This window comes from Protopterus annectens, chromosome 5.part0 (assembly GCF_019279795.1).
Source record: "Protopterus annectens isolate FY-2018-M chromosome 5.part0, PAN1.0, whole genome shotgun sequence".
In the NCBI taxonomy this organism is placed as follows: domain Eukaryota; kingdom Metazoa; phylum Chordata; order Ceratodontiformes; family Protopteridae; genus Protopterus; species Protopterus annectens.
The window spans coordinates 19,381,837-19,397,157 of record NC_056735.1 but is presented as its reverse complement, the minus strand read 5'-3'; the positions used below and the strand labels follow the sequence as shown (position 1 = coordinate 19,397,157).

At 37.0% G+C, this 15,321-nt stretch overlaps 1 protein-coding gene across 1 annotated transcript in view; it reads right to left on the bottom strand.

Annotated features, from left to right (window-relative positions):
* The window catches only part of LOC122802453 (stomatin-like), a 183,041-nt gene that overhangs the window by 21,363 nt on the left and 146,357 nt on the right, over positions 1 to 15,321 (bottom strand). Inside the window, exon 5 of the mRNA XM_044072075.1 lies at positions 3,158 to 3,361. Within this exon, the coding sequence (XP_043928010.1) occupies positions 3,158 to 3,361 (204 nt within the window). The remainder of the gene's footprint in view (positions 1 to 3,157; positions 3,362 to 15,321) is intronic.

Sequence of the window (15,321 nt, the reverse complement as noted above, 5' to 3'; positions counted from 1 at the left end):
ACAAGTTGCATAGTAATAACAAATGTGGTTCCAGTATGTCAACACCCTTATCCCACCTGTGCTTCTGTGGCATGAAATCAGTATACTTAATCACCCCATATATCACCAGTAGGTCCCAACCCTCCATTTCAGCAGTGTCAGTAGCACAACAGGTAACACACTCACCTTTGGTGTAGAGGATTGCGGGTTTTATTCCCACAGCAATCACAAAAGTGGCCAGCACCTTGGTGAAACCAAAAAGCTATTTTATTGTGGCAACTCCAAAAGCTATAGCAAAGCTATAGCTATAACAAAGCAATCAAACCAGTTTCGGCATGCATATGCCTTCCTCAGTGAACATAACACAAAAATGTTTCATCATTTAAATACACATCACATTTCAATTGGTAATTAATTAGAATTTCTCATTAAGACCAGGTTTAAACAATCCCCCACGTCTAATGATCCAATTACGTTCTTTAGTATTTAAAATAGAGTGCCAACCCATTTTGCCCTGTCTGTTCCCTTTTATTATGTAAATAATAGTAAAAATGAACTGTGCTGTATATGTTGTAAAATGTGTTTAAATAATGAGCTGGAAGCTCTTTTGTTATGGATATCACTGAGATGTTCAGAAACTCTCACCCACAGAGACCTAGATGTTTGACCCACATAGAATGCTGAGGAAGAACAACTGGCTAAATAAATAAGCCAGGCCTTGCTACAATTCCCCAAAAATAGGATGTCATAAACCCTAGATGTATTTGCACTAGTGAAACTCTTGGATTAGCGGACATGTTGACAGGCTCAACAATGACCACAGGGGAAATAACCCTTAAGTAAATGTTTAAATAAGGTAGTTTGTAATGGAATCATCTCCCTGCTATGTTTATAGTGACTAAAATGTGACCCCAAAGTGGGGCCCCTTCGGAAGGAAAACAAACACCTAGGTCCCAAAATTTCCAAGATTCTATCATCTGATCTGATGATACCTCAATATCAAACAGCAATGTTTCGAAGAACATTAGTATTATGCCCATAGGTGGTAACAAGCCTGAGATTAGTGTTGTCATCCGGAACTCTGGATTTGTACGTTAATAAATCAGATATGGTTTGCGTGGACACCCAATTACTGGCAGTCAAAACAATATTATGATCATAACCCCTATGATCAAATCTGTTGACAAGATCATGTTGGAATTCCTGATAAGATTTTTCAGAGGAACATATCCGTCTAATGTGGAGAAATTGAGATTTGGGAATGTTATTGATTATATGCCTGGGATGAAAGCTGGAGGCATGGAGTAGCGTATTATATTGGGGATGTTTCCGAAACACCTTGGTACTAAGTGTTTGGTCCCTCTCCCTACTTACAGTCACATCCAAAAAAGTAATTTCCATGGAATGGTAATGAACAAGTGAAGAGCACAATACCAACAACATTTAAGGCCATCGTTAGTGAATAAACAAGCGTTTCATTTGTCTTATAATGCAAGTATTTGTAAATACATCATAGGGTAGGCTGGGCTTATGCATGTAGGTAACGTAGTGCATTCTTGCTTTTAGTTGAGACTGTGTCATCTTGTCCCATAACAGTTATGTAGAATAGAATATAAAAAAGCTTATGGATAATAAATAGTGAATATATTATCTAGAAGTTTCAACTGTGTCACATAGTATCATTATCACCAATGTTTTGGTAATTTCTAACAGCCAACAGTTGCTAAGAACTGAGATAATAAGATGTAATGAGAGATGCCCAGGACTAACAGAGAAATGACATATCATGGAGTGAATGAATGACCATCATAACTTGCAGAGCACTGACTTTATTTGACAGTAATGAGGGACACCCATCAGTATCGGAGAACTGACATAAGATAGTCATAATGAGGGCACGCTGTAGCGAAGAAGTGGCATAATGTGGCAGTAATGAGATAATGAGAGGCAGCCATCAGTTGTGGAGCTGCAGAATCTATAATAGCTGCTGTCGGACAAAGAGAAGTAGTGGTCCAAGTGGGCATGGCCAACCAAGGGGTGATCGTCATATAGAATAAGGTGATTTATTAAGACACCGTTCATAAGTAAAAACATGACAAACTTACAATAACCAGTGCCAGTCTTATAGTGTCAGTCAAATGTCAATAATTACCTCCAAATGACACATCTTTTGACATGAATTTATGCCTGTTATTACAATAACTGATTTCTGAATGCTATATCAAAGTAGTCAAACCATGAACAGTGGTGTGAGTAACCATGGCAGCCATTTTGGAGGTAATGAATTTTAGGTAATTACAGATTATCATCTTTTACCTGACAAATGTGTACCTTAAGCTTCACTTTTAGAATATTGATTTCTCCTTTGACAATGTCGCTCTTCTTCTTTTTTATCCATTAATCATGATTTGAACCTATGGCCATCCTTTGTTCATACATCTGATGGTGTCTGTATTGTAGCTAAACAATCTGGGATACCAGCTTCCCTCTCCATCCCAGGACAATGTTTGAATCTTCCCTATGTTTTTATTATAATTGTTTCAGGCTCTTCCGTAATATAGATTACCCTATCCAGAATTCACAGCCCAAAAGCACAACTTATTTTTCTCTTCTGGTTCCTTTTGTGCAATCACAATCAGAATGTTACCATATCTGCATTTCTATTCCATGTTTCCGATGTTTATATTCAAGCTATAGTATCTACTTTTCTTTCTATGTCCAGCAGGCTTCACTTGCCAAGATTCAATTTGACACAGAAAAAAATTGTTTTCATAACAGATAGCATTGTTCCTGTCAGCATCTCTTTAGAAAACTATTAGTGATCAGCCGTTTTCAAGCAAAGATCATTGATACAAATCATGTCCTAGTGATTTGATTCATAGCAGATGTATTTTAAGTGGCATAAGCTTTGAATAAACTGACTAAATGTGCTTTTGTTTAACTTTGTGCATGGTCTAAAAAAGATTTAAGTGTAAAAGTAATTATCATAATATGAAGTTATCTTTGCTTGCATAAAACACACTGACTTGTCTGAAAATGTGCCTTCAGGTTCTGAAAACTAAAATGAAATGAAAATAGGTCCTATGCAATAATGTAACTTCTGAAGGCACTGGGCTCATAACTTTGAACAAAATATATGCATTTTCATCATCCAACATCAAACTGAAATTGAACTTGCCTGCAAATAGTTTGCAATCTCTTCACGATCAGATAGAACCTGAGCCAAGGTCTTTGTACCCAAAACATTTCTCAGCATAGTCTGGGCCAGCATTCGGGCAGCAGCATATGCATTTGTGACTCTGGCTACTGAATTAATAGCATTGTAGATTCTGAAGTACACAACTCCATCAACACAGATGGTTACCGAATCCTTTGTCAAGATCTGAAAGGAAGAGGAGAACATTTTAAAGTGTCTCTCTAGTAAAATCACAAAATGGCTGAAGTGTACACCATCTTACATATGACATGTATACTTAATAGGAAACAAGTACAAGACAAAGGTAACCATGGAAAATTAAATGTAATTTATTTGTCTAAAATGTATTTGCATGCTTAGACATTTCTGATTGTTGTAGCAAACTCTCTTACATCCACATGTATCCCATCTCTAGTGATGATTTAAATACAATTAAAAAAAGACAGCCAAAATGGTATTCACATCAGAATGTCTTGTCTTCCCATAATGGCACATGAGACTTGTTCAGCTGCCTATCAGACCTAGGTGGAAACCATCTACCAGAGAGAAACATGAGAACATTCACTGAGTCCACAGTTGCTCATTGTCTCAGAATAACCTCTGGAATTCACACTTGCACACTAACCAATGATTATTTTATTTGGACTTTGGAACTTAATTTGTATATGTCACTCCAAGGGCAAATTTTAAGTAACTGCTTGGTCTTTTTCTAGAAGGTTATAGTAGCAAATGGTATATAGTAATGTACAAAAATTCAGCAACAAAATAATCCTACCAATAACAAAACATTATGAATAAACATTCTACCAAGTGCTAGTAGAGAAGGGTCGATGGCTGCTGACACTAAGTGACACTTTAAGAAGGCATCATCTGAGAATGTACAAGCATGGCATTCAAGTACTAATCCCTGGCACATAATAATATTTGCTTCTGTAACTAATGATTTTAGAAGTATCTGCTGCCAAGAAATCACATACCTTTCGGTTACCAGTCATGTTGAAAATACTTCTGTCCAGTCAAATTAATCCTACATAAGATCAACAGCCTTACGCATATACTTATAAACTTTTAGCAGTCTAGACTCATACTAGTGCACCATTTTATTTCTCCATCCCTTTTATCAGATTTATGAAAATGTGTAAAGAGTTCACTGAAATCGCATGACAGAACTTAATAGTAATACTGCAGTAGCAAAGAGTTTGATATGGTTGACAAACAAGGGGCCAGGTGGAAAAAAACAGACAATGAATATTTGATCTGGACTTTGGAATGTAATGTGTATATGTCACGCCAAGGGCACATTTTAAGTAACTGCTTCGTCTTTCTCCAGAACGTAATAGCAGCAAATGGCATATGGTAATGCACAGCAAGTCAGCAACAAAATAATGCTGCCCATATAAAGCGTTACAAATAAATGCATGATTGTGGTAACAAAAGATATTTTCCTCTCATTACCCCTCTGGTTGTTCTTTTGTTTTTTCAAATGCAGTGTTTCTATGGTGGAAAGCCTAAAGGTTGCCTAAATGTTACCCGATTAAATGTTAATAGCCTCAGCAATAAATGGTCATTTACTGAGGCTCATGTAATACAAGAGGATGCAGATATTGTTGCTATAGTTGTGTCTTAACTTAAAATGACTTTTGTTTTTCCAATGTCTTAAGGCAAATATATCCCTTATTTCAAGACAACAGACCTGGAATCAGTGAAGCGTGGTGACCTGCTATTAATCAAATCTAAGCATAACATGGAGGTCATCTTGTTAAAAAACACCTTTAATGAAAAATCTCTACACTGGGTAGTAGTCTATTTATAAATGAGAGGCCACACTAAGCTCTGCAATGTAGTGGGTTGCACTTCTGGTAATCACCAGTTAGCCAGTTTGAGGAAACCCTGTTTGGAATGTTTGAACACTGTCAAAATTAATTCGTTAATTTTACAGACCTACAATTATAAGTAGAAATGTGTCCTTAAATCATAACTGGATTGACTCTTAGCCTGTCATAACCCATCCAAATTTCACCCTGGACGCACTACACCTAACACCTCATAAGTAGTTGCTCTATACTAGATGTAGTTTTTGTGAACTGCGGTGGTGGTGCTGCGGTAGAGTTGTCACCTCACAGAAAGACGTTGTCCTGTTCGATTCTCAGCTAGAGCGTCTTCTGTGTGGAGACATGCATGAATGGGTGTACCTTCATTGAAGGTTGTGCGTCAGAGCCGACAACTCGGTACGTAAAAATCTACTGCCAATATTGAGCGGACCGGAGTTCCGCTGTGGCGACCCCTAATCTGGAAAAGCCGAAAGACACAACAACCTGGTGATGTCATAGAGTAAGAATAAAAATAAGCCTCAGCAAAGTAATGTATTTTAAATGGCAAATCTAATACAAAAAGTGCACACCAGTAAGTGCGTTATTTAAATATATATTTATTTATTTAAAGACGTTCTTCCAACTGTGTGTTTATCCTCCCCAGCTTTTAGAATTGCCATTATCCTGTGATCTCCTGTTGGTCTTTTAAGAAACATCTGCTTCAAATGTCCTTACTAGGTCTCTCATCCCACCCTTCTGTGGTATAAAAGCTACCTGTTCGATAGGTATCTGTCAATAAAATGGCACTCCATCCTCTCTTCATACCTCCCAGTCACCATTGGTGTACCACAGGGCTCTATCCTTGGTCCCCTCCTTAATATTTACCAACACCTTCTATACTTCCACACAACAGGCCACCTTAATACAATACACAGGTGATTCCAGTCTCATTTGCATATCTGATAATATGGTATAGTACCAAAAAATTATTCAGAAAGCTTTAAGAGTCACTGAAACATGGCTTCATAACTCACAACTCATGCGCACTCCAAAAAAAGACCAAACTATTACGTTTTTCCCCAAATCCCTCTCTCATGAAAAAAAAAAATAGAGTCATCTTTCTTGATAATACAAGTGCTGAAGTGATTTCTCATAGCAAATAATTAAGGGTGATTGTGGATGATAATCTTACATTTGACTTGCATATACAAAATTGCATAAGAAAAACTCACCAAAAACTACGGATGTTTTACAGAGCCAAAAACGTTTTCACCGATGCAACCAAAACCACACTTGTTACTACTTGTCTCCTCCCCACTCTTCTTTATGGTGGGTCCATCCTTACTAACCTCTAGGCTTCACAAAAATGAAAACTTGAACAATGCCATAACAAAGTTACTAAATTTCAGAACCCACAATTGTATAGCACTAAAAGCCTAAATTGGTTAGAATTGTCACACCAACTAACGTATACACAACTTCTTGCCACCTATAAAATTATCCAGCATCCAGCTGCCTGTCCAGCACTAAAAACATTCTACACAACTATGTTCCCGGTCAGTCATTGCAATACAGTGACCAAAACCTCCTGTCTGTCTACAAACCTAGCAAATGTGCTGGGCATTGTGTGTACTTGTACAAGGCTGCTAATGCCTGGAACACCTTACCTGTATCCATGTCAATATCCTCTCTCCCATCTTTCAAAACCAAGACTTCCTAGCTAAAATCTGGCTCTGTTCCTGCTTTAAAACAAGATAAACTATATCCCTAAATGTGAACAAGTACCTTTTCATTCCTTATACCTCCTTACTTTCCTTTCTTCACTTACTTCCTTACTTCTGTCAAAGTCTCCTCCCTGACTTTCTCTCTAAATATACCATAAGCCTGTTTTACCCTTACTTCATACTGCAATTCATGTTTGTATTAGACTAACTTACCTTTAATTTCTCTATAAACTCTCTAAAATATTTCTAAGTATTAAATGATTGTCATACAACTTGTATTGATTTGTAACCAATGTTTTTATATTATGTCTAATTTTATTTAAACTGCAGATGTTTTTGTTTTATTTTTGAAGATTGTAAAATTATTGTTCTTAAAATGTTTTGTAATAATTTGGAGTTTTTCTCCCTGGGCTTTCACTGAAAATAGGCTTCTACCCAGTCGGACATTCCTGGTAATCAAATGTCAATCAATCAATAAATAAATGAATAAATGCAAGGGGAAACTGATACATATAAAGAGTTGAACCATCTCAGGGGGATAGAAATACCCTTCATTCTTGAACTTAGTATATTGACTGGAACTTGATTTTCTAGGCTACAGACCTGTTAGGTTCTCTATCACGACTATCAAACTTTTGTGATCAAAAATTATATTGTTTACATGACTAATTGTATTTTATTTTTTTCTACAAATTGGTTTTAAATACCATTTTAAATCATTTGAAATTTAAGTGTATATTTTGTTTCCATCATCATACATAATTTTTTTTTTTTCTGGTTCTCTTTTTTCCACTTTATTCAAAATGATGGTAATAACAATACTAACTAATTATACAATTATATAGGTTTTTAGGGTTCTTGTACACAGACCTGAAGAAGTCTAGAAGGACGAAAGCGATATTTGTTAACAATAGGATATGAAAATAGAAACTGATGTTTACATGCAAAATGTATATGTATATGTATATATTTATATATAATGTTTGATCGCAAAATGAACTAAGGTTGATATATTTCCAGCCATGTAGTATATTGCCTCGTATAAAATCACAGACTTAATAATCTACTTAATAATTTGGTCAAATAAGATGTACCATTAAAGTACATTAGGGCTATATATTATTATGACAGCTACTAGGTAGGGCAGGACCAGCTCGAATGTCACACTGGTGGGAGAAGGGATGTGAAATTAACATGTGTACCAATAACACTTTGTTTTACAGCACAATAAACCACTCCCATGCCTGATAAAAAGTATATATATATTTAGAAAGCTTGTGAGGAAATTATTACTCTATTTTTGTTTTACTTGGATCGCTTGTCTGTGTACTTAATAAAGGATTTTCGACTGGAAACAGACTGCCTGACTTGCTTGGATTCCTTTCGAATACTTAGTAATGCTGTAGAATTACATATTTTCTATTATTACTTTTTGACTTGACGAGTTTATGTTCGCTACTTTTACTACTATTGTCTGATCTGATTAATATACAGTGATTAACTAGAAATATATGGACTGAAAATCTTCCACACAGAGAAGTTTCTTACACTGTTTTGTTTTTAGACCCACTACACTTTAGTGGGTTGTTTTGAGACTTCGGGTACACCACGGAGATTACTTGTTTTTTAACTAAATAAATACATACATACATACATACATAAATAAATAATTATAGCATTGAATTTCTCCATCACTAAATTCCCTCCTTCACTCTTTCTACAAGTTGCCGTTAAACCAAACACTTGGTATTCCCAAAGGGTTTGTATAAAGTGCTACCTTTGTATTTTTGTGAAATCAAGACTCACATTGTTAGGAAGCTCCTACAAGAATCTAGATCAGATAACATGACCAAATTCTTTTTCCACCCCAAATGTTCTCAGATGGTGGTACTGATTTCTGTTTGCCTATTGAGCTACCTCTTTAACCTGTTTGTTAATAAACAGAGACCCCACCTCAGTTTAAACATACTACTACCAGTATTTCCAGCCCATTGCAAATCAGTATTATCTTAGTAACATATTCAAGAAAATAGTCCACAAGCAAATTATGAACCATTTTGGCATGTGCAGCCTACTTGCACAGACCCACCATTGGTTCAAGAAAGGGTATAATATTCCTGTGGCTGCTTAGACCATAAGATGGTCTACTCACTAATGTGTTGTTTATTGACGTGAGGTGAGCATTTGAAATGGCTGAAGATAACACATTGATCAGTAAGCTGATTGCAGTGGTTTAAGGGATCATTACAGAAAATGGACTCAAATCTAACTCTATGATTGGACATTTACGGTCTAATTCCACTCAGATCCTGTCTGGTGTAGGTTTGCATATAAACAGAGCCCCCAGGGCTGTGTTCTAGGCCCAGTTCTATAGTCCCTCTACATCACTGACCTACTTCTAGAACTTCTAGAGCTCAAACCAAGACAATGACGGATGCTGATGACATCACTCCTCTTAGTGCAGCAAAATGTGCACCACACGTCAAAAAAAGGCCTGCAAAATGCTATCGATAATCAATGAGATTTGATAGAGTATAAGAAGTGTATTATCAACACTACCAAAATAGCCTGCATGATCTCTGATACTCATGAAAAAACAAAACAAAAATGAACCAAACGGAGACTCTTAGACGCAGATTCATAAACATCTAGTCCTTTAATTTGACCCTCCCTTATGTTTTAAACACCACGCTGAGACTTGGCTGACAACATTTTTAAACAACTCACATATTGCTATAGCGTATCAAACCTTCTAAACTGGGATGCTGATGTCATAAAGGCTATTGGTATTAACTTTCTGGTACTGAAACTCAGATATGAGTTATTGACTGTGACCACAAGCTCTAGTTAGAGCACCAATGTACTGTGGGTTGAGTCTAATAAAATGTACAGGTCTCTCTCTCCCTCACTCTCTCTCTCTCTAAAAAACAAAACAAAACAAAATAAAGTAAAATAAATACTGTCAGATTTCCTCCAAATTGCATGATTTAGTCCCAAGGGAGAAGCTTGGGGACCAAGCACTTTTGCTAGTAGACAATAAGTCACACCCTAACCGTTAGACACCAGTCACTGAGCATCTCAGTAACAACATGACATTTTTAATTATTTTTTTCATTATTTATTTATTTTTTGTGCTCTTGTTTTCTGGTAGCTAGTGCTGGCAATGATATAGCAATTCCAGTTTAACGGTGACTACACCATTTTCCTGATGTTAGAAAGTTAACCGATAAGTATGTAACTTAGGCAATTTAGTAAATCATTCTGATAAGTAATCTGATTACCACTTAATTCTGAATTGTAAAAGTGACCAGATGCTAATAAACAGACCTCACAAAGTCATAAACAGGCATCTCTGAGTGACTGCTAGACACTCTTATTTCCATTTGTCACTTTATTATAAACAGCTTTTGCTGTAATTGTAAATCTCAAATAGGGAAATAGTTTCACGTTCCTTTGCAATTATCTTTCTTTTTTTTTTTTCCTGCTTCTGTTTACGGTTTCTTCTTCCTTCTGTACTTTCTGCATAGCAGTTGCATGATTTATGAGGAATGGGTTTTCTTCTGATGCCTTGTCTTACTTCGGAGAAATCCAACAGAAGCAAGGAATTTAATCCCATATTGAAATTCTTCTTTTAGCAGTAAGAAGAGTAGACTGCTGAATTTATTTAGACCCTCCATATCATAATTCATTTAATTATTCCTAGCTCCAAGAAAGCAATGGTTAAAATTGGTTTTCTAATAATCTAAATGGGTCACCGAAGGTTTATAGTTGTATTAGCATTTTTTCCGACTATACACCTTTCACATTTATATCTGACTCATACATCACTTTTTCATTAACAGTATTTCATTCTGTAAGGTGTAACAATGATATTTCCTAAGAAAATTTAAACACTATTCTTATGTCTTATGGAAGAAATCAGTTATAGTCATACTTTAAGCTTTACTTAAATACTATATTACAACTTACATTTAATATTGATTATTTATTTTATTAACATAGTAAATATAATTTCTGAGTGTTTTAAGACAGTTTATGATTTGTAAGAAAGATGGTTACTTGTTCTGTTTTCTAAACATTTACCAAATATATGCTGATTTATATTTATTCTGCTTTGTATGTTGATTTCTTCTCTGTTACTTCTAGTTTTGTATTTGTTTATATGTTTTGTTCAATTGGTTTCAATTATTGTTTATTAAAAGAAATAATTTGCATATTGCTGTGGTTTAGGTTTAGCCTTGGTTCAACTAACATTACATTAAACTCTCTTTGGCATTTCAGTATCAGGCTTGGTAAGCCTGAAAAGTCACCCTGCCAGCACTGACAATGCTACCTCACTGTTTGTGCTCTATTCTGTGTGTGCCCCCCAACAGCCTACATTGAGTGGAATGCTCTTAGCAGTGTCTTGGAAATTTCTTTACTCATAAAAGAATAAATAAGCACAGCTCACACAGGACAAAAAAACAGTCTACAAAAATTAACTATGATTATTATTATTATTTTTTGCATGCATGTGCTGTATGAATTTCATTGAACAAAGGCAGATTTGCTTCTTGTCCTGGCTCTTTGGAAGAAATGGCTGGATAACTGAATAACTCCAAAGGAAAAAAAGAAAAGAAAAGAAAACATAAAACCTATATTTCAAGTTTAAGTAACATTCAGTACTGATTATGAATCATGCAAAATGTAAACCAAAACTACACTGCAAGAAATAATTGACCAAAAGAACGTAGGTTATAGGTTCATAGGTTGGTACTAGGCTATCGGCCCTAGAGCCTATGCAAGCCTAGCCATAACAATTCCCTGGATATTTATTCCCACAATATTTACTTCTCTGGGCCCCTGTCTAGCAGGGTGACTGACGTGATCCCCTGGGTGAATTTCCTATCTCCCATCCAATCATCAAGGTTCCTTTTGAAGAGGGCCAATGAGGCACTCTGCTTGACATATATGGGCAGTCTATTCCAGGGTATGGGGAGTCTCTGGGTCAGGAACCTATCCCTCCAGCATGTTTTGTTCATTGTGATGACAAGGTTTGGATCCCTGGAGCGTGTGGCTCTGAGGGATTGGGATTTCTTTAAGTGGGGCATGTCCAACAGTTCAGGGTTTGACATGGCCTTGTATGTTAAGCAGAGATCGCCACTGAGTAGACAATATGCCACAGAGTATAGCTGGAGTTTTTTTAGATGGTCAGCATATGGCATCTGGTTTAGGCCTGTGATTCTTTCAGTGAGGTATTTCTGTGGCCTTTCCAGCTGTTGCAGATGTCTTGTGAGGTACATACCAAATGGGGCATTATACTCTATAATGGGTCTAATGAGGGATCAGTACAGTGGGACAATGACTTCCTTTTTTCTGGATGAAAAGCCCTTAGTGATGAGGTTTGCCACATAGAAGGATTTCCTGACTGTTGTGGCGATGTGGTTATCGAAAGTGAGACCACTGCCCACCTGTATCCCTAAGTCTCTCATCATACTTTCGATGTTTAGCGTCCTGCCACCTATGTGGTATTTCATGGGTACATGTTTTTTTCCAAAGGGGATAACTATACATTTCTTAGCATTAAGCTTGAGCCTTTTTGTAGAATATCCACATCATTTGGGGATTCAATAATGGCTCCCAGTTTGCAGTCATCTGCAAACTTTGTTAGCCAGAGTCCCTTAGTGTTGGCCTGTACTTCAGAGAAGTAGATGCCAAACAAGAGTGGTCCCAGGACTGAACCCTGAGGTACTCCACTTGTCACTTGTCAGGAGCTGGATTTGGAGTCGGCTACTTTTACAGTCTGGGTTCTGTCAGTAAGCCAGTTGGCAACCCATCAAGTGACGTAGGGATTTATGCCCAGCTTAGTAAGTTTATCTATGATTCCAGAGTGGGGGATGGTGTCAATGGCCTTGGCGAGGTCCAGATAGGCTGTGTGGACCACCTTACCTTCATCCACAGCTCTGGAGACTGATTCAAAGAAGTCAATCAGATTCAGGAGACAAGATCGGCCCTTCACAAACCCAAACTGGGTGGGTAATAATGCAAACAGACATTAAGGTGCATCCGTCAGGCAACATGCAATTTAATCCCGACAAAAGTTTTGTCATTTAAAGTATAAGATAAGCTAATGTGACATCCAAATAATGCTATAAAATAACAGCTTAAACAGATTACTTCATTACTTGCAGCATTACAGAATATATATATTTTGTATCCCCATCAATAGCAGAACATTGTGACTGTTTGCTTGATTTAACATATTTGGAATGACTTGTTTTGTGCTGTAGATGTGGTGTTTCTTTGCCATGATAAAATAATGTGCTGCAAGTATTCCATCCAGCCTTTTTAGTTTTAATAAACAAATGGTGCATTTGAAACACGTTCCCTTTTCCAAACAGGCTATAGAATTGTAATAAATACTCATTAAGACTGCAGACTATTTATTTGTCTTGTAGTCCTTTTGTGCCTGGCTACTAAAATGTTTGCCTGTAGAATGGTAAGAGATTATCACTGTGAATCACAACTTTAGTACACTTAACTATTTTATATATTATTTATTTATTTGCATTTATTTACCAGAAGGTCTACTGGGTCAGGCTAAGCCCATTTTCAGTAGAGGCCTGGGGAGAAAAGCTCCAAAAAACAAAACACGATAAAGCTACAGAATCAAAATACAGAAACCAAGCAGTGATGGTACAGAACACTACATTACAAAATAGTTGATACAATAAAATAGATAATACTAGTTATACTTATACGGATGTTACATTAATAGTATGCAAGCCAAACAAGAATACAATTGATGACATGGGATAATAGTGAATGTGTGAACAATATAGTATTGCAGTTTTGCAGTAGAGAGAGAGAAAGATGGAGAACAACAGATTAAAAATTCTGAAAGTAAGGTTTAGCCTTGGAGCTATTGCTATATTGGCATCAAGAATGAATAGAAGATATGGTAGGTAACTGATAGAGTAGATTATGTGTAGTTGGGTGACACATGTTGGACTTGGTAAATTGGAAGAATTGAATGTATATATGATGAGTCTGAGCCGTAAGTGAGATGGGGAGGAAACGTAGGAAGACTAGGAATATTGTTTATTTTATAGTCAGTGCTGGTACATGTACATAGCCCATGGAAGAACAGGCATTGTTTCAGCAAAGTCCTAAAGCATTTAGGGTTGCTAGTAGACCTAACTGAAGGTGCGAGAGCGTTCCATAGTTTTTGTATAGCATATGGGTAACACATCTGACCAGTGGAAAGGTTAGGTTTTGCTACATTAAGGAGCATCTGACTGACTGCAGAGGTCTGTTTGGGTGATACATGGTGAACAGAGAGGAGAGGGCAGGACAACTAGAAGGCTTATAGATTAGGTTATGAGCTGTGGTTAGTTGCAGGTATGTTAGATGTTGGGGAAGTTCTAGCCAGTTTAGACATTGGAATGATATGCAGTGGTGGGAGAAGTGTTTGGCGCTGGCTACAAAGTTTGCGATTTTGTTGTAGCATGAGTCCAGTTTGGATTTAAGCGAGGATAGTATGCTGGTAAGGAGAGGTGCACCATAGAGCAAGGATGGAAGTAGAAAGGAAGAGGCAAGGGACAGTCTTGCTGTGTAGGTGAAAAAGTGTTTGTGCCTGTACAGGATTACTAGTTTCTGATTGTTTTTTTTTTTTTTTTTTTGATGTTTGTGTTAATATGCTGGTCAAAAGTTAGGTGTTCATCTATGACAACCCCTAGAAGTTTGTTATATGGGACTACTTCAAGGCAAGTGTTGTTGACTGAGTTGATGGTAAATTCATTTTTGGTTAGGGATGTTGTTTTTTGGGAGTGAATAATATGAGTTTGGTTTTATTAGCATGTAGGGCTAATTGATTATTATACATCCAGATTTCAGTGGAGGTGAAGGCATTTTGGGTGAGTGTAAGTAGTTCTGAAGTAGACTTGGCCATGCAGATGATGGTGGAGTCATCTGCATATTGGATGACATTAGCATGGAGTACGCTGGTATGGAAATCATTAATGAGATGAGCCAAAATTGGAGAGTTTGGTCAGAAGAAGCGGGTGAGAGACAGTATCGAATGCCTTGGAAAGGTCAAGAAATAGTGAGGAGACAAATTAAGTGTGTGTGTGTGTGTGTGTGTGTGTGTGTGTGTGTGTGTGTGTGTGTGTGTGTGTGTGTGTGTGTGTGTGTGTGTGTGTGTGTGTGTGTGTGTGTGTGTGTGTGTGTGTGTGTGTGTCTGCGTGTGTGCGTGTGTGTGTGTGTGTGTGTGTGTGTGTGTGTGTGTGTGTATTTTTGTGTGGGTTCACTTTGTGCCTTTGTGTGTGGGTGCATGTATGTGTATGAGTGCATGTCTGTGTCTGCCTGTGCACATGTATATGTGTAAGTTCACTTATGCTTGTCTGCTCTTCTGCGTGTTTGTGCTTGTTTGTGCATATGGTGCATATGTGTGTGTATGTGCCTGTGTATGTGTGTGTGTGTGTGTGTGTGTGTGTGTGTGTGTGTGTGTGTGTGTGTGTGCACGTGTGTATATGACAACAACTCAATGTGAATCTGCAAGACAGAAAGGGTAGTATCCCTTGAGAACAAGATATGAATGTGAATTATTCAGGATTTAGGACACAGACACTCT